At 40.2% G+C, this 19268-nt stretch overlaps 1 protein-coding gene across 3 annotated transcripts in view; it reads right to left on the bottom strand.

The window, feature by feature from the left end:
- The window catches only part of fcho1 (FCH and mu domain containing endocytic adaptor 1), a 59075-nt gene that overhangs the window by 13037 nt on the left and 26770 nt on the right, over positions 1-19268 (bottom strand). Inside the window, exons 3-13 of one of the 3 annotated variants that reach the window (XM_041936143.1) lie at positions 17572-17663; positions 14241-14315; positions 12355-12496; positions 11912-12064; positions 10733-10837; positions 6995-7093; positions 6017-6113; positions 5629-5746; positions 5490-5514; positions 3077-3137; positions 55-248 (exon numbers count right to left, since the gene is read on the bottom strand). In XM_041936143.1, coding sequence (XP_041792077.1) covers positions 55-248; positions 3077-3137; positions 5490-5514; positions 5629-5746; positions 6017-6113; positions 6995-7093; positions 10733-10837; positions 11912-12064; positions 12355-12496; positions 14241-14315; positions 17572-17663 — 1161 coding nt within the window. The remainder of the gene's footprint in view (positions 1-54; positions 249-3076; positions 3138-5489; positions 5515-5628; positions 5747-6016; positions 6114-6994; positions 7094-10732; positions 10838-11911; positions 12065-12354; positions 12497-14240; positions 14316-17571; positions 17664-19268) is intronic. The other 2 variants (XM_041936144.1, XM_041936145.1) reach the window with 2 other exon arrangements.

The following is a 19268-nucleotide window of genomic DNA, read 5'->3' as shown; positions in this document are numbered from 1 at the left end:
ACCTGCTTTAAGAAAAGAGATTCCTGAGAAAACCTAAAACAAAGACGACCTAACCTGTTGCCGTACCCCTCTGTTGGGCGGCAGAGTGAGCGCCCCGACGGTGGCTTTCAGCTCTTTCTCCGTGGCAGCGGAGTTGCTGCGGTTGCTGCTGGCAACCGGTCTGATCTGGATGTGGAACTTCTTGGGCTCCTCATCATCAAAGTCTGAGTCACTGGAGTAAAAGTTGTTCTCCTTCTCCTCAGAAAGGCGTACAGGCAGAGAGGACGGTCAAGGAGAACAAGCTCACACTGCAAACTCACAGTCTTTGTCTCAGCAGAGTTTCAATGTGCAAAGTGGCAAACTGACCTTAATTCATAGCTTTAAATAAAGTGCTAAACCTACGTACAAAATGAAAAACACTAAATCAAGTGCTCATTCCTTCAAATACAGCCATCCTCCTCATTTCAGTTTGTTATTACTTTCATGTTCATTTTTATCCATTAAAATGTTTTCCTGTATGTAATGAAACATAACATTCATTGTCACACATTACTCAAATTAATACTACTTGCACTTAACTATCTTTATACATGTTTTTTTTTTGTCTATTCTCACTATGAGAATCAAGGAATGCAATTTTGTTTTCCCGGTATAACAATAAATTCTACTTCCAATCTTAACAACATTACAAAAGGTGAGCAGCATTGCAACAAAACTGCTGAATACTTGAGCACGACTGTCATATTTTTCAAATGTAAGCCATTAGTAGAAAGGCAAAAGAAATTCACCAAAGTCTTTACTTGTGATTACTGTCAAAATGTCAAGTTTACTTTATTGTCCTTTTGGAAATTCTCTCTGCGTGTTGATAAATGTTATGATGAGTGTCTGTTACTGTATGGTGGTGTAAACTGGTTTATTGTAATGTTCCTGTCTATTCATTCCAGAGTCCAGGGTTGTATTAATGAAAGCTAAATGCATTCTACCCTCAGACTCAGACTCTCAGACCAGACTTATGATCCAGCCAACGTGGAAGCAGTTATTTTTAGACTGAGTGGGGACATATATACAGATGGTACCTAATTAGATCTGATTTCAGTAAACACAGCATGACAAGTGTAACTGATCATAGTGATCTAGTCACACTGAGAACCTTCCATAATGGTGTGATTAGACTATAAAAGTCAAATTAATAAGACACGAACGCAGCAGCAGCAGCTTAACTACACTTGGAATCACATGAATTTAAGGCAGCTATTATTTATATCTTTTTATAATGACAACATTTCAAGTGACCATGTTAAAGGTGTTGCTCGTAATGATGAACCGGCAGAATATTATCACCTTACTCTGCAGTTTCACCTAATTGTTTGGCTGTCCGGCTGTCACTCTCATTGCTCTCATGGTGTCATTTTCAGCCACAGCAGGCAGCTGGATTCAGTGAAGAAGCTCTAAAAAGCCACAGTACACTACCTGCTCAGCACCAAACAGCACAAAGACACAGTTTTATTCTTGAGGATGTTATGATTACTACTACTACCACTAGTGACTATTGTATTTTGAATTGGGATTACATTACAAGCCACTGGGTGCTGTGTTTTATTAGCTCTGCTCACTGGTGAATATTACTATTTGGACAAACGCTGTGACTTCCTCGAAGAGTGAAGAGTCATTTTGATTCACTGCAATATTAAATCAGGACATTGGAGAAAATAAATCGCAGAAAAGCAGCGTGCAGTGCAAAACACAAAGCGAGGCAGAGGCACCGCAGAGCGTGCTGGAGGCGAGGGTTGCAAAGCTTAAAACAGTCAAACTGCTACTTCCTGCCACACCATCACCCCCAACGGAAGTCTCCTCCCCTTCCTCTTTCTTTGCGCCCTGCTGCACGTGGACGTGCCGTGTCATCCACTGCGAGCTGTGTTTGTGCCTCGTGTTTATGAGACTCAGAGAAACCACAGGGCATGTGCAGCGTGAGGGCCTTTGATGAATGTGAGCTGTCTATTCTGAGCAGGCGGCGGTTCGATGGGGGCGAGACGAAGTCAGGAAGAGTTGTTATCTCAGTGCTGACAGGACTGAGAGCGACCACTGATAAATGGATCAGGGCTCAAGAGTCAGGACATGGAGCGTTAGCTCAGGAGGACGATTCATTCATACGTCGGTGGATGGTGGATGGCAGATTTAGTCCGTCTGGGGGGGGGGGGCATTTAGTCATTTGTGCTAACAAACACGATAATATTTTTATAACTGTCAGGCTGTACAGTTAATGAGGCCATGAATGAAGGTGTTCGTGTGAACAAATTGGTAAAACCCCACCTCTCACCTCCAACCTTCTGATTGTGCTCTCTTTAAAAACGCCTTTTTAAAGTCTATTCAGCGGTCGTATGAGGTTTAATTTGATGCAAACTGTGAATTTCTGGCAAGTTTGTGATATCCTTCAGGCATCTCTAGGAATCTGGGATAGTGGTTATTAAATCTGAAGTGAATTTAAAGAAGAAAGTGCTGTTTTTACAGTTGTGCATCTAACTCATGTAACAGTTGGTGTGTATCACATGTTTGTGGTAAATCAGTGGAGATGTGGTTAATGCTCAAAGTCATTGTAATTCTTGAGTAAAAGTACCAAATATTTGCTGATTACAGCTTAAGCAATGGGAAGAGTTGCTTACTTTTTCGAGTTCATATAACTAAATAATTTTTAAAAATATTTTTGAGTGATCAAAATTCAATTCAATCAGCTAAAATCAAAAATACAAATAAAATATAAGAACTTTCAGTAGACTGGAAATATATATATATATATGACAGTGTACACAGAAACAATCAGCAGATTATTCAATAATTCAATAATCAATGAGTGTAAAAACATAATGAACGAATAATGATGTTTCCATACAGAGTGCCAGGAATGGTTTGATAAGAATTATAAAGAGGTGAATCACTTACCACAATCACCAACCCTCAACCCAGCTTAACACCTATGGGGGGTTCTGGGCCAGTACGTCAGAGAGCATTTTCCAGCAGAGAAACAAAAAGTTCAATGTTGCAATACGATGTTATGGTGTGAGTTATCCAGGCTGAACATGTGTGAGCAGAAAAAGGATATCATTCTGTGTGCTGTCAGCTCGGATGACAAATCCCTCGTCGTCCACTTCCAGGGGTGAATTCTATATGAATGGGAACATGCACGCACGCACGCACGCACGCACGCACGCACGCACGCACGCACGCGCGCACACGCGCACACACACGTAGGACAAAGAAAGGGATTCAGACACCAGCTGGGTCAGCTTTCTATGAGAGTGTATGACTCATTAGGTGTGAGTCAGTGACTAACTACTACACCTGCTGCACATTTAAACATGTCATTACAAACAGGTCAAACAAAGCTGCAGGTGTGCTTTCAGTTTACTTCAAATCACTTCATCAGGCCAGGATGTGTGGATACACATCAGCTGTTTGTTACTGCAGTCATATGAGCTTCAAAATAACAGACATGAGGAAAGCCAGACTTATGATCCGGCCAACGTGGAAGCAGTTATTTTTAGACTGAGTGGGGACATATATACAGATGGTATCTGATTAGATCTGATTTCAGTAAACACAGCATGACAAGTGTAACTGTAACTGATATTTTTTCCTCATCAGATCTTAGTGATTTGAGTCAGAACTGATTCCTTCATGCATAATGGTGTGATTAGACTATAAAAGTCACATTAATAAGACATGAATTTAGCAGCAGAAGCTTAACTACACTTGGAATCACATGAATTTAAGGCAGCTATTATTTACATATTTTTATTTTGACAACCTTTCAATAGTGACCATGTGACAATGTGAAAGGTGTTGCTCGTTGCAGTTTCACCTGATTGTTTAGCTGTCCGGCTGCAACTTTATTGTTCACGTTCACTCTCATTGCTCTCATGGTTTCTGAGGAATACAACTCCAGAGAGATGATGCATTTTGTCTGCTAGATGTCTAAGATGTCAAATTACTCATAACAAATGAAGAAGGAAATGATATGCGAGTTGTGTTTGTTGGTGAGCTTGTGAGAGGGTTATTCTGCCGTCTAGTGGCCAAAAATCTATAAATGTAGCTTTAAGTAGCACAGACTGTCACATGGCCCAAAATCCAAATTTCATCCACCCCCTGATTCAGTTAAATCAATTTCCCTTCAAAGTCCTCGCACCACCCAACAATATACCTCGGGGGAAACACTACTATGAGCTAAAGAGAGCAGATTTGCTTGCTTTCTGGTTCATCTTCCAGCTAATGTTGAAATTTATTTTATAAAGGAAATCGAGCAGTATCAATGCACAGCGTTGAGGGTAAAGCACTATACAAGCAACACGACACAGTAATGTATTACTTTTCCTCAAAAACAAAGTACTTTTCAGTATTATTATTAAATTTAACATATTGCAAAACATGTCACTGCATGTTAATAAGTGATCAGTTATTTTCAACAATGTACAAAATGTAGATAAATATATTAGTTCAGTGCATTTTTTTACCAGTGTACCACTCAGGCTTTGCAGCGTATACAAACACTTCAGGTCACGGCTACGCCTGTGCGATGCAGCTGAAACGTGAGCCTGCATGGAGCCGGTGCGGACAGCTGCATCGATTAAAACGAGAGCGTATCTGTTGCTTGAGACATGCGAGTGAAAAATGCGAATGATACAACTTGCCAGCAAAATTCCTGTCAAGGTAAGCTAACATTGCCATAGAGAAAAGGTTTGCTGAGGCTATAGTAGACAGATTATTACAAACCATAATATATACCCTTGTCATACTTCTACAGTTATTTTGGTGAAAGTAAGGCAAAACTAATGTAATCAGCAATGCCTTACTGTACATAGAAAACAATACAAGAAAGTATATTATTACTTGCAAAGAAAAGTAACTACCAATATGTAATTTATTACATTTTGAAAGCACCTTGCCCAACACTGTTAATGCGACTTTTGCAGACCTCCTTTTCTTTAATAATTACCATTATAATGTTCAGTCTAGAAGGTGAATGGACTGTGTCAGTGCATGTGGGCTCTTATGTAAGTGACCTCTGCAAACATTTCTAATACCTGTCACACTACAGTCAGAAACCTAATGCAGCACCAGTGGCTCTGAGACCTGATATTTACTCTCTACTTCCACACAAGTCTGTTAGATAGCTTTCTGGCAGTGCACACACACAAATACACACTCTCATGAGGTTAGGCACTTCCCCCGCTGGCTGCCAAACTATCTCAGAAACCTCTTCTCAGAAGTACCGGAATAAACCTGGGAAACCCCACGCCGCCAGTCATGTCATTATCACACACCTCCTTTTCACAAACAAACACATGCACCCACACACAACACTCACAATTCTCCTTTCATCCTCCAAAAACTCTTCTTGCAGTAGAACACAGATGTCTGCAGGGATAACTGCAGCTTTAGGAGTCAGACAGGACTGATAATTGAGCCAGTGGTTTTGGAGCTGCATTGTTTGGGTGTGATTTCAATCTGATACTCACCAGTGCTTCCGTCACCGCCGAGTCTCTGCCAAAACAAAAAACACATACACACTTTCATTTACAGATTCAATGTGAGAGGATCAGGGCTTGTGGAGAACAGCGTGTTTGTTACTTTGTGTGTGTGTTTGTGTGCACTCACGTAGAGTCTGGCTCCTTGTCTCTTTTGCCCAGGCCAGGGATCCTGAAGGCTTTTGCTCGACTCTTCTTCCCACCTTCAGGTGCCAAAGCTGTCATGTACTCCTCAAAACCAACCAGAGCTGCAGACAACAGGCAGTATGAGGAGAACAAAACACATTTAGAAAACATGCACACACAGAAGTATATGCACAGAGGCACACTCAAGAAGCTGAGCCACTCACTCGCTGGTGTATTTTGTCACTGGGAATTATTACGCCTCCGCAATATTGTATTGAGTGTGGGTGTTCATATTTCTGTTGTTCTGCAAGCTGCTCAAGTAGTATGTTTATGCTTTAATGTCACTCCTAGTGCAAACAAGCCAAAAGTTCCTCCCAGTGAGCTGCCTGTACCTGGCCTGTCTTTGCCCGTGCCCTTCTGCTCCGCAAATTTCTGGACGAGGTTATCGATGCCGATGTTTTCCACGTTCTGCTTGAATTCCTCGTGAACCTGCCGCAGAGCAGAACAGAATGATTATTTGTTCCTTTAAAAAGCATGTAATATTAGCAAAGGTGCCATGAAATTATTGTTTTGGTTGTTAAAGCTCTGTGTGATAACTTTTTATTGTAAAATATTAATTTTACCAGTGTTGTAACTGAGCCCAGCAGGATGTATGGAAAAAACAACGGGAAGGATGAAAGTGAAACTGCAAATTCTGGCCGTCTGACCGGGGTGCCATTGTTGTGCCAAGTTATTACACTGTGCTTTAATTAACTATTACTCCAAGGATAGCCTGATGTAAAAACAAAATGGTAGCACTTTATATTCAGGTACACATTCTCACCATTAAGCGGTTGCTTATTATCATGCATATAAGTAGCATATTGGCGCTTTATTAATCATTATAAAGCACTTATTAATGCCTTATTCTGCATGACCATATTCTACAACTAACAGACCATTCATTAAGAGTTTTCCCTCAATAACCTCCTAATTAGAAGTCATTGTACATGAATTATGTTTTTAATAACCCATCCTTTACAATCCTTAACCCCCAGATTAAGGCCTTAATAAGTACTTTATAATGACTGATAGAGAGCCAATATGCTTCTAATATGCATGGTAATAAGCAGCTAGTTAATGGTGAATATGTGCACCTGAATATAAAGTGTGACCAAAAAAAAGTTGGAAATGACAGCTCATGTTTAGTAGGGTAGTTCTACTCCCAGGTCCCAAATTATCACATGCAGAGCTGGTCCATATACTTTCATTTTATTTTTTATAGGAGAATAAAGAATAAAGAAGAGTAAAGAAAAAAAATGAGGCTTTGGAGAGTTCAGACAAACCTTGCTCTGTTATCAGAGCAGGGTTTAACGTGAGCTGCAACATACCTGTCCCACTTGAACATGGGTGTCTTCTATGGAGTGGGAGTAACCTTTGATCAGCTGTTTCATCTGCCGCAGGTGGGCCTCCTCGATTCCCTGAAACTTCTGCTCACACAAACATGGACATGCACCCACACCATGGCGCAGGAAAAAAACCCCACTGTTAACATGTGAAAACCTCAAAACTCCACCGTTAAACTTATCTTTCACTGTGGGCTGACCTTTCACTGACATGACGTCTACTTTCAAACACAGCTGTTTCTTTAAGATGCTGAATAGACACATTTTGGAGTTTTGGCTATCTGCAGTGGCTGTCTTTGATTTTGTGTTTTTGTCTGGTTTGTTGTTTTATTAATGTGCATTAATATTTATTGCTGTAGTTTTTACTGTATGTTTTAGTCGTTCTTTCTCAATTAACTGTCTCTGCAGAACAGTATGAGATTCAGGTGCATTCAGAGATGCAACCTCCAAAAAAACATCAATTTTAAACTCCACTTACATGCAATATAGTGAAAATAGCCTTTAAATGAGATCTGAGGATTCGGCTACAGAGAAGCTGGCAGCCAGCAGAAGAGGCTCCGGGTTGCCAGGTCTTTAAACCAGCGATAATTCGAGAGGATTTTGTATTTAAGTTTGATCCTGCTCTTTATTCAGCCAGCTCATTTGTCGCTGTCTGGTTCAGGGGAAAGGACTTGATATAGTGCCATCGGCTTTTGTTCGAGAAGTGAGTCAGCGAGCAAAGTTTTGCCGGTCTCTTTTCTCCAATTAACTGGGCGAAATCTGGCAAAAGAGAGCAAACATAAAACATTCTCTGCCTGCTGCTCTCAGCCTCAGCAGGTCACTTCATTCCCATCTGTCCTGCGCCACTACTCCAGGTTTTACTGCAAACTCTCACTTCTGGATAAGTCTGTGAATAGAAAACACTTTCACTGAAAATTCAGTGTTTTAGGATGTTTGGTTTGAACCTGTTTAGGTCAGTTTAAACAAACTCTGGCGAGGTTGCCTGTTTAGTTTGGTTCTTTCGGGCTGGAGTGGAAGCTGTAAACTGAAATTTGATGCAATGGGACCAAGACCACCAGGAAAGGAGGGTCTCTGCCCTCTTCTAAGCAGACTCTTGTGTGGTTCTTTTGTGGTGTGAAGGCAAACAGACTAACCAGAGGACAGTGTGATAGTAGATATGTGATTATAGAGTGAATTCAAAAGTTAAATTACTGTTAAATCCATCTGCTGATGGTGTTGTGTGTCACACATAAGAGCACTCAAGATGCTCCACCAGTGACTGTATTTAATTATTAATTAATCAGCTCCCATCCATTTTTGTAATCACTCTCTCCTACTAATTATCGCTCTCACCAGAAGCCTCTGTCAGAATCATAACTGAAGCACAGTGTGTCAGCGATGTGTATTACTTTTCCTCAAAAACAAAGTACTTTTCAGTATTATTATTAAATTTAACATATTGCAAAACATGTCACTGCATGTTAATAAGTGATCAGTTATTTTCAACAATGTACAAAATGTAGATAAATATATTAGTTCAGTGCATTTTTTTACCAGTGTACCACTCAGGCTTTGCAGCGTATACAAACACTTCAGGTCACGGCTACGCCTGTGCGATGCAGCTGAAACGTGAGCCTGCATGGAGCCGGTGCGGACAGCTGCATCGATTAAAACGAGAGCGTATCTGTTGTTGTAAACTGAAATTTGATGCAATGGGACCAAGACCACCAGGAAAGGAGGGTCTCTGCCCTCTTCTAAGCAGACTCTTGTGTGGTTCTTTTGTGGTGTGAAGGCAAACAGACTAACCAGAGGACAGTGTGATAGTAGATATGTGATTATAGAGTGAATTCAAAAGTTAAATTACTGTTAAATCCATCTGCTGATGGTGTTGTGTGTCACACATAAGAGCACTCAAGATGCTCCACCAGTGACTGTATTTAATTATTAATTAATCAGCTCCCATCCATTTTTGTAATCACTCTCTCCTACTAATTATCGCTCTCACCAGAAGCCTCTGTCAGAATCATAACTGAAGCACAGTGTGTCAGCGATGTGTACATGTCCTTCAAGTAATACATAAATAACGTAAGCACTGAATCTATCCGCCCCTTTGTGTTTTCATGTATACAATGCAGGGATGTTCACGGCATTTCACTTTCAACCAGGTGTGTGATTCTGACCACCTGTAGTCACCTAATGTAGGAACTAGTTAACACGATCCTGATCTGATATTTTAAAGCAAGTGGTTTCCTAGTGGTGATTTTAGGATTCACTGTGTACCCTACCCCTTAAGTCAGGGGTCAGCAACCCGCGGCTCCAGAGCCGCATGTGGCTCTTTCATCCCTCTGATGCGGCTCCTGACAATAATTAATGAGCATTTAATTAAAATGTATTTTATTTTAGTTTATTTTGTTCGTTTTGAAACAAACATCGCGCGTGCTCAGATGACAGCTTGATCCTGCGTAAAGATGCAGGTGACGGCACACAGCGCTGATGTGCAGACGCTGTGCGCTGAGGTTCAGGAGCAGAAATCACGTTAACCACGTTTGATTAATATTTAAATTGCCTATTTTTAAGCATATATTCATATTTTTCATCGTTCAGTGAAATAGTCCTTTTATTATTCAGGTTGACAGCTGACTGCACGCGCCAGTAAAAGACTGACGGCACGCAGAGAGTGGACAATTTTTTACCTTGCTGCCGGTGGAGAATTTAAGTTTGGTGTTTTTTTCATAAATGCAAGAAGCACTCCAATAGACATTGAGAATTTTACTTGAAAGTACCTTCAACCCAACGTCTTTTTGTCGGACTTCAAAATGTTGTTGTTGCACGCAGAAATGTCATTTTGTTTTCTCTGCAGTCGTTCAGTTATTTCAGAAATGCAGCACATTATCGTTTGTTTGTACATAGTATAAAGGCAAAAAACATTATATGCAGCGTTATTTTATTTGACATGTGCAGGGTTTTGTGGCTCCCAGTGTTTTCTGTACTGTGGGAAATGGGTCCAAATGGCTCTTTGAGTGGTAAAGGTTGCCGACCCCTGCCTTAAGTGTAAGGGGTATGTGGACAGTGGTGAGGGTGGTGGGGTGGGCCAGGGCAAGGTGCTGGTAATTTTCAGTTATTTTTTAATCCCAGCGTTGACTGGTATGTGCAAAATGTGCAGCCAGAATTTATCTTGTGATCTACTCTAGTTATATGTGTCAGAAAAAGCATCTTGGTCTCTTTTTTACTGATCTGCCATTCACTTGGTCCTCCTCCATTTCTTCTTTGATTTTTCTTCTGCCACATAACCCCTCGCAACAATTACCAGATCTTCCCCCTCAAAGTCTTTACAAGAGATAATTGGTCACAAAGACTCCAGTCATCATTTCAAATGTAAAACAGACGCACTCATTTGAGTTTGTTGAAGATTTCCATGGAAACAGCAGCAGTAACCATGGAAGTGTGGAGGCAGTGATTAAAGGTAATAAGCAGGGTGCAGGATATGCATGTGTTTGTGAGCGGGTGGGTGTTTAGGAGCCGTGGGGTTGATGTTTCCATTTTTGGGGAAGGCATGATGTAGGATAATAAATGAAAGGTTGAGATGGAGTTTCTTGTGCGGTGGGAGGTTACGGAGAGGGTGAGTCACAGAGATAAAGAGAGAGATAAAGCCCAAGAGAAGGCGAAATATTTCAAAGGCACTGCATCAGAGGGTAGGAGACACAGCAAAAAGTGGCCCTTGGCCCAGCTAGACTCAGAGCTGACCTGAGAAGACTCGCTCATCTTCTGCTCAAACTCTCCTCCCACGCGGTTGTACTTCTCGATGCACAACGCAAATGACTCAGCCGCTTTCTTAGACTTCAGCTCCGCCTAGTGAGAAAGAAAAGGAAAATGAAAATAATAGCCCTTAGATATGGACTCTCATTCATCAACCTAAAATAAAAAAGAATAGGTCAGTAAGTGAATGGGACTAATGTTCTGCCCCATAATTACAATTACTCTATCCAGTATTTAGTCTGCACCCAAAAAACAAGAAGTGCTGAGTTTTATTCATTGTAGCTCAACATTGTTTGGGGAAATTTGTGGATATTTGAGGATTTACAGTGTGAGCCAACATGGACAAAACATTCAAAAAGAGGTAAGGATTACATCGTACTGGCTACTGTCAACAGATCCATCTCCATGACAACTGAGTAAACTCCACCCGCTGAAACAGTGGGGATAATTTTGTTAAACAGTTATTCAGTTATAAGCAATTGTAAATAATGAGTTTATATCAGCCCTTCTAAACTATGACTTGCTTTTTGTTTAAACAAACACAAAATAGCGCTGTCAAAAGTTGTCAAAAGTTTTCAGGAGGACTAATTCTTCAGTAAATTCTGGCTGAGGGTAAGCTGATTCAAACTCATGCATTAGCAAAAAAAATTGTACTTGTTTTTCTTCTGCTTCACAAAACACTAAAGATACAACAGTGTGAGCTATTAGAGCACAGACGGCAAACCAGCTGGCCTTCAGTAGGACACTGCAGATTTGGCTGATTTAACCACATAAAGAAACCCAGGGTGAACACAGCGACCCGTCACTACTTCCTCTTTAGTCCTTATTGTCTGTGATTATACTGTGTCACGGCACCATGTTTTTTTTTTGGACAGAGTTAATGATGCTGAATCTTTTTGAATGTATTATTTCAATGCTACTAGAACAGCAGAATTAATTTTACTCACGTTCATTGTACTGGGGTGGAGGCACAAATCTCAGAGACAAATATCAAATATATGTGTATATCTATCTATATAACTTGAACAAATAAAAGCATGGCTAGACACAACAACAGTAAAGTGACAAAATCTGGCTTTTTGTCCAGTTTATAGGAACCGACCATTTCATTTTCTTTCATAGGACACTATGAAAATCATCTTAAAAACAGAGAAAGTGGTAGCTAACTTTCTCCAGTTCTTTCTGTGGCGCTCCCTCCTTCCTGAGCCGGTCCAGCTCCAAACACTTGGCGTGGTAACCCTCCTTTGACTTCTGAAGGTGACCGCTCTGAACCTGCAGCGCCTGCACTGCCTCCACTGTCCCCACCATCTCCTCCTTTGTCTACGTGACACACGCATGCACGCACGCACACACGCACACACACAAAGTCAACACATGGACATACTGTACAGATCATTATTGTACTTGATACTTTCAGGGAAACTGCAGCAATTACCATGAAGGGAGAAGACAGTAATTGGATTTGGATAAATTAGATCAAGATGACAGGGGCTCAATGAAGGGGGCGAGTAATGAGAAAATATACAAGTCTCTGTTCAGAGAAACATGCACAGGCACAAAAATCTGGCAGCTTTCTGTCAGGATAGTGTTAAAGCATCCGGCGTACGTACCTTGCGGTGAATTTTGACCTGCTCGTCACCGTACTTGTTGATGTCCCGGATGAGATCATTCATCTTCCTCATCAGCTCGAGGTGGCAGAGGGCCAGTTTGTCTGAAGACACCCTGAACACATCCCACATGGGAGCAAAAGTCCTAGGAAATGCATACATAAACATCAAGCACACATGAGAGACTGCAGGATTCAAACTCTTCAAAAAGATTTAGTGAGTCATACTGTGGACTTGTAAAATTACTTTTCTAAGACCAAAACAACACAGACCAAACATTTTCTTCCATTTTGGCTCAGCCAGTAAAGGGTTCAACATTATTGTACAACTACACATGGACATAAACATGACAAAGAAACGTTAAAAAGTTGATGAAATGACTCTCAGGAGAATTGGACGGAAATTTTTAAACAACAATGGAAAACAACAAATTCTCCGCTCTGGAGAGAATATGCATGGAAAAATGTCATTCGCTATTTCTGTACTCCATATCAAAAGAGAACATATTCTAATCAGATAGAATGTTGGAGATGTTGTGGAAGCACAGAGGCCAATCACTATCATATATTCTGGTGTTGCCCTGTTGCGACCCCATTTTGGTTACGTGTACATCAAACTCGAGAGACTGTGTTTTCAACAAAAATAACTTTTTGTTTCAGTTTGTTATATTTGGTGGATTTACAGGAACTAGATTGGAGGAACAAAGATAAATATTTAGTGAGAATATTATTGGTGGCCTGTAAGAAATCAATAACGAAGAAATGGCTGAAGAGGGGGGCACCCAGTGTAGATGAATGGATTGATACAGTGTACAGCATCTTTGTAATGGAAAGAATTACGTTTAATTTAAGAACACAAAAAGAGGCATTCACCAATGGTGAAAAAATGGTGTGCTTTTGTCTAAACTATAAGACCGGATTTCAGGTAATTTCAGACTGTACTATCAGAATACTTATATTCTCTTAACTGGAGGTGATTACTAGTCCACTTATGCATGTTGTTATTTTCTCCTCGGTACTTCTGTACTCATCTATAGGTCTTCATGCTGATTGTTTTACTGTTTGTCTGTTTACATGCAAAATCAAAAACCAATAAAAAGTAAATGACAAAAAAAAGTTAATGAAATGAATATGTAATAATGTAAAAAATTCAGTGCAGATAGTATGGAGATGTAATTGGTGAAGAACGGAAGTTGCCCATTAATAAAGCTAAAAGCCTCTGAAAACGTGGGTTCAAATCCTCAGTGTTTTTCTTTAACAAGAAAGTCAAGACTAAATAACAACAATCAAATTTGGAGCAGGAAAAATCATCCTTGGGTATCTTTATTAGAGTTTAACTCTCAAAAACTCTGCTCATCTACTCCATCAGGACTGTGTGGGTGTGGTTTGATCAGATTTGACTGACAGTCACCAAACAACCACATGTTTGATTCAAATGCTGCTGCGTCCTGATTGGTGCATGGAAGCAGAGCCCAAACAAAAACACATGCAGAAATGTCCCACGTGCAACAACCAAAACTTTCTAACTCTGACAGAAACATGCACGTTCATGCAGCATCCCAAGCAAATGGTTTGATGGTGCCGTCACTTACAGTCATCAATTTGTACTATTCGTTGCTAAGTATCTACATTTACTATTTTAATGTTTGAAACATACGTATTAAACCATACAGTCTAAACAGCGGAGAGGGCATTATTTTAATCATAAATGTGGACATTTGGTCATACAGATGGTCCTCATTTATATCTCATATGCAACCATATGACCATTACATGTATAATTACATTAACAAACACCTTCAGACGGCATAAATTCGGCTGAGAAGCGGATGAGGATGGGATGTTGGGTGAAGTTGCTGTAGTGCCCTGTGTTTTCATGGCGGCACTTACCCCTGCGGACTTCCGTTGCTGGCCATCTTGGCCAGTTTGCTCATTGATTTGGAGTAAGTCTCCTCAATAGCAGCACTGCAAAAACAAGCACACACATTAGAGTAACCGGAATTTAGGGCTTCCAAAGAGAAATGTGAAAATCACCTACACAAATTTTACATATTGTGCTAAAGCTGCCAGCAACACAAAGGGAAAAACAACATGTATTTTCTATAATGTAAATTCTTATAAATAAACTTTAGACTGGTGAATGTAATGCACTCAAATAGCACTTCCTCACAACACTATTGCCTCTGCTAATGGCCTCATATGTTATGTTCTCTATCTAGTGCTTACTCTGCCCCAAACTCTGAGCATCCACCACCACCACAGTCAGAGATAAAGATTCATTTTCATCATTGTTGGGTAAAAGAAAGTCACATTTTAATGATAAATGGACTTGTTTTGCAATGCTGGGTATAAAACTTTAATAACCATCTGTAGACCCTGAAGAGAAAGAGACAAGGAGCTTTGATCCAAATATCCTGAGGGTGAAGAGAACAACTTGCTACTGAGAAGTACTGAAAGGCAGAAACAAACAAACACTATCAGTGTTGAGCAGTGATGCTGAAACTGTGACGGAACTCAAACTGGATCACAAGAAAGCTGGCAAATATTTTCATTTTCAATTATAATCATCTTCTTTAAGTATCACATTTTTTAATGTAATTTTTAATTACATTTTAATGTATCAAGACAGGCCGAAGTGATGTCTTTAAATTCCTTATTTTTCTTTAGACATAGGTATCACAAAACAACAACTGCAGCCTGACTCCAAACTTCAAATTTATTCAAAGTGGCTATAACCAATATATTTATAGTAATGACATCAAATGACAGCATGAAAACTATGTGACAATGTGGAAGACGTTGCTCGCACGGATGAACCTACAGAGAATCTGAAGGGTTCTAGAATAACAAGTTTCAGTGAGCACCAAATTGATTTTGATTAGTTACATTACCAACTAATCTGAAAATTATTTTCTCCATTAATCAATTCATTGTTTGGTTGAATTGGGACCAGTATCAGTGGTCCCAAGCTAATAAGAAGCAGCAAAGTATCTCCATTAAACTGAGCACCAGGGTGAGGGTAGTGAACATAACACGCAGCAACTGAGAAACCTTGAGAATGTGCTTAGAGTTGTTGCGGTACTTTAACTGACTGTTCAACGTTGTTTTGCATCCAAATGACCTTTCAGGCGAGTGGAGAGAGAGGAAGACAGAGGAAACTTATCAACACAATTGCCGTTCCTCCGTCCCACGGGATCACACACTATTTTACCCACAGTGCCCCTATTTCATTTCCTGACTGCTGATTTGTTGTCTGCTGCTGTCCAAGCAGATAAGTGAATTTCCCCCTGTGAGGAATGTGCACAGGCGCTCTGAATCAATGTCAGGATTATATCACTGGTCCGACAGAGCACTGTGTGTGCCTCAACTTCAAGCTGTGAGGGCACAAACTCCTGTGGGAACTTCATTATTCCCCTCAATTTACTCACTGCTAATCAGTAATTAGAAGACAGAGTAGTTAATGCAACAAACTACCCACTTTGAGAAGACCTTTTTAATTAAGTAATAGACTGCCCCACTTAAGGCAGTACTACTAGTAAGCTGATTAACTCATTTCTAGCCATCTAACATCAATTTGGCAACAAAATGACAGCAGTCGCAAGCAGATTCTATTGGCTGTAGGTAACTAGCTAACTAAGCTAACAACAGAACCGCTAAAGTTTGCCTCAACTGTGATATCATCCAGGACCAGCTCCAACAAAGTACCATGTAGTGGATTTTCTTGTCATGAATGGGCCTTTTATTAACCTAACTTGTAACCCCACAAATTGATGCAACCTAGTTAGTTAATGACGTGTTCCTTGACCATGGAAGTAACGCTTGGTCACTACTGTAAGCAGTCGGCTAGTTAGCCAGTCATGCTAGTGATTGCAGCTTGTGTTAGAGAAGACAAAAACACCATCTAATCCACTCCACACACTGGGAATAAAAGACACCACCCTTTAAATGCAGAGTGTCCCTCTAACTACAGCTCACACACCAAGAAATCCAGTGTTTTATGGGCGTGTCATGCCTGGTTACAGTTGCTAAGCTGTGATTGGAGAGTTGCTGTTTGAGGGAGGAGTTTAGTGAACACAGCAGCAGAATGGTTATGTTTTTCCTTTTCTGTACTGCGACTTGATTTTTTTTTGTCAACAATATCCTAAATGGTACTTGACATAGAAACACGAAACTCTCATAGATAATTAACAATCTATTTGCTTATGTTGTATTGTTATGTTGTATACAGCTGATATTTTAAGTATTTCAAATCCAGCTCTGTCTACATCCAACATGCACCAGCTTGTCAGTCTTCTTCTTCCCTGCCATCTTGGCATATCGGCGCCACCTGTTGTTCAGCGGAATAGTTTGCCGCTGCTGGTAGGACCGTGCATCACGTCACTGCATGCATGCAGATGCGTCCTTGTGAGACGGTCAATTGTTTTTACTTTTCCCAACAGTGTCATCTTGAGCTTCTGCCCGCCATTAGTGGTGCACACATCACAGAGTTTTAAGGATGTTTCTTGCTGAACTGCACCTTGGGAGTTGTAGTTACCTTCTACTTTTACTTGAAGTTTTTAAAAGTGTGTTCCTCAGACTTTTTAATTAAAGAAAGAGATATAACACAGTTAATATCTTAGACTGATGATTTAACTATGAGAGCTTCATGGCTATCCAAGCAGTAAAAGTACTCCTGTGAGACTCTCAACATTGTCTTTGGGAAAAAATAATGTTTTTTTTTTACTTTTGGAATGAGAGGTGTCTGACAGCTTCTCGCATGAGGCATTGAGAAAACATTGATTAAAATTTAGATCAGTTCCAGCAGTCGCAAATGTGGTTAAAAGCAGCCCAGGGATAATACACCTATTCAGGCTGGTGTGGGTGAGTTTTTGAAAGACTTCAAAAGTAGCACAGTGGTGAGGACAGGGGTCAGAGATCAGAGCAGAGATACAACTGAAGCCGTTCAACGAAGAAAGACTTGTTACAGTGTTGTATATCTACAGTACTACTTAATACCGTTTCAAGGATTTTGAAACGGTATTAATCATGAACATCTTGTTAGACACAGCGAGAGATGAAATCCAAAACAGTTCATTTATAATCTCTGACTATTTCACCCAACCATGGCACAATCTCATCTTTCCTTCCAAGTACAGAGTCAAGAATGCAGAATTTCTCCACCCGAGTCCCATCACTAGCGCCACCTCCCACACAGATATTCACAAATACACACAAACCTTACCTCTCACGGACAAACTCGGCTAGCTCCTTGGTTGCCAGCTGGCCATGCTTCATGTTGTGGTAGAGCACGTCAAAGCCGGCATTCTTCTCCCCCTGCCAAGGTATAAATAAAGCACACACACACACACACACACACACACACACACACACACACACACACACACACACACACACACACACACACACACACACACACACACACACACACACACACACACACACACACACACACACACACACACAGCCTGTTAGCACCCAAACCAGGAACCGCAAACCAACATTAGGGAGTTAAAGATGGTCAGATGGTGCATCGGTACAGCAGTAGCACATTTGTTTTGAGGTTAAGCCGTATTACATTTTGACACTGATATTCTTCCGTCAGACAGACTTATCAGTGGCTTTTGGGGTAATGTAGGTTATTTGTGTGTTGGGATGATTAATAGAAAGAAAGAGAAAGATATTATGATAAATCATCAAAATTCTTGTCTAAATAATCAACAATCAAAGTTAAAATTAAGAAAAAATATGATTTGTTATTATATACTAAGAGCTAAAAGATCAAAATCTCAGCTAATCTGCTTCGTCAGTACCATGTTGCTGTATTTTAGTCAGTTTTGATTGGCAGTAGTGTGGAGCGCGATGGACACACACCACTGATTTACTGACAAACACTGTGTTCAGTTACCATTTTTGCAAATTTGGAGTGTATCAACAACATTAGCAGATTTGCTTACTTAGTACATTGGCCTTTTTGAGCAAGAATACCCTCACTGTGGTGATTTTAAACAGTTCAAGAGCTTTTCAACATTGGCGTAAGCCATAGTGTTTATTCAGTGTCCACTTGCTTGCTTGGTAACTTTGGCTATCTGATGTACAACATTAAGTGGCAGTCTAAGTGTAAAATGTGCTGGGGCTGAACAATTAATTGAAATACTATACAATTCACAATATGGCCAAGTGCAATGTCCAAACTGCAAGAGCTGCAGTTTTTTTGACAGAGGTAAAATGTGTCTATGTGTGGAGAGTTTCATGGCCACCATCGGTTTTCCTACATGCCTGGAAGTGAAGGGTGATCGGAGTGGTATCATTTGGCTGCAATGCACAACCTCACCGCTAGATGCCATTTAATCCTACAGACTGGTCCTTTAACAGGGAAATCAATCATTAAAATCTAGTGAGTTGATTATTGTATTTATAATATATACACCTGAGATGTTGTGGGGTCAGAGTAAAAAGTAATGCAAAACTCACATACTGAAAGTTCCAATAACGCTTCTTAATTTTACCTTAATAAACACTGAATATGCACCTACATCACAACTATAACAGAAAACGTCAGTAGAAGTGAGACTGTTGAAAACAACAGCCCAACAAAATCATCTTAGAATTAAATTTTCATCTTGTACCACGACCAAAACAGACACCAGAACCCCTCTCCTGCATGATGACATCCTCAAAAATGAAATGTAACTTATAACTCTCTACAGATATGAAACAACAATACAGGCATGACTATTTATTTTTATTCAGAACATGAACAGTAAAGTTGAGTTTTTTTTACATTCTTATGACGAACAAACATAAACCAAAACAAATTACATAGCTTCCTTTACATTCCAGCTTGCACAGCTTGACATTTCACTGTTAAAAGACATAGGAATGTGTGTGAGTGTGTGTTAGTGCTGCTGCCTTGCATCT

The sequence above is a fragment of the Chelmon rostratus genome, chromosome 4 (genome assembly GCF_017976325.1).
Source record: "Chelmon rostratus isolate fCheRos1 chromosome 4, fCheRos1.pri, whole genome shotgun sequence".
In the NCBI taxonomy this organism is placed as follows: Eukaryota; Metazoa; Chordata; class Actinopteri; order Chaetodontiformes; family Chaetodontidae; genus Chelmon; species Chelmon rostratus.
The sequence above is the reverse complement of the archived record's forward strand: the minus strand, read 5'-3'. Positions and strand labels throughout refer to the sequence as shown.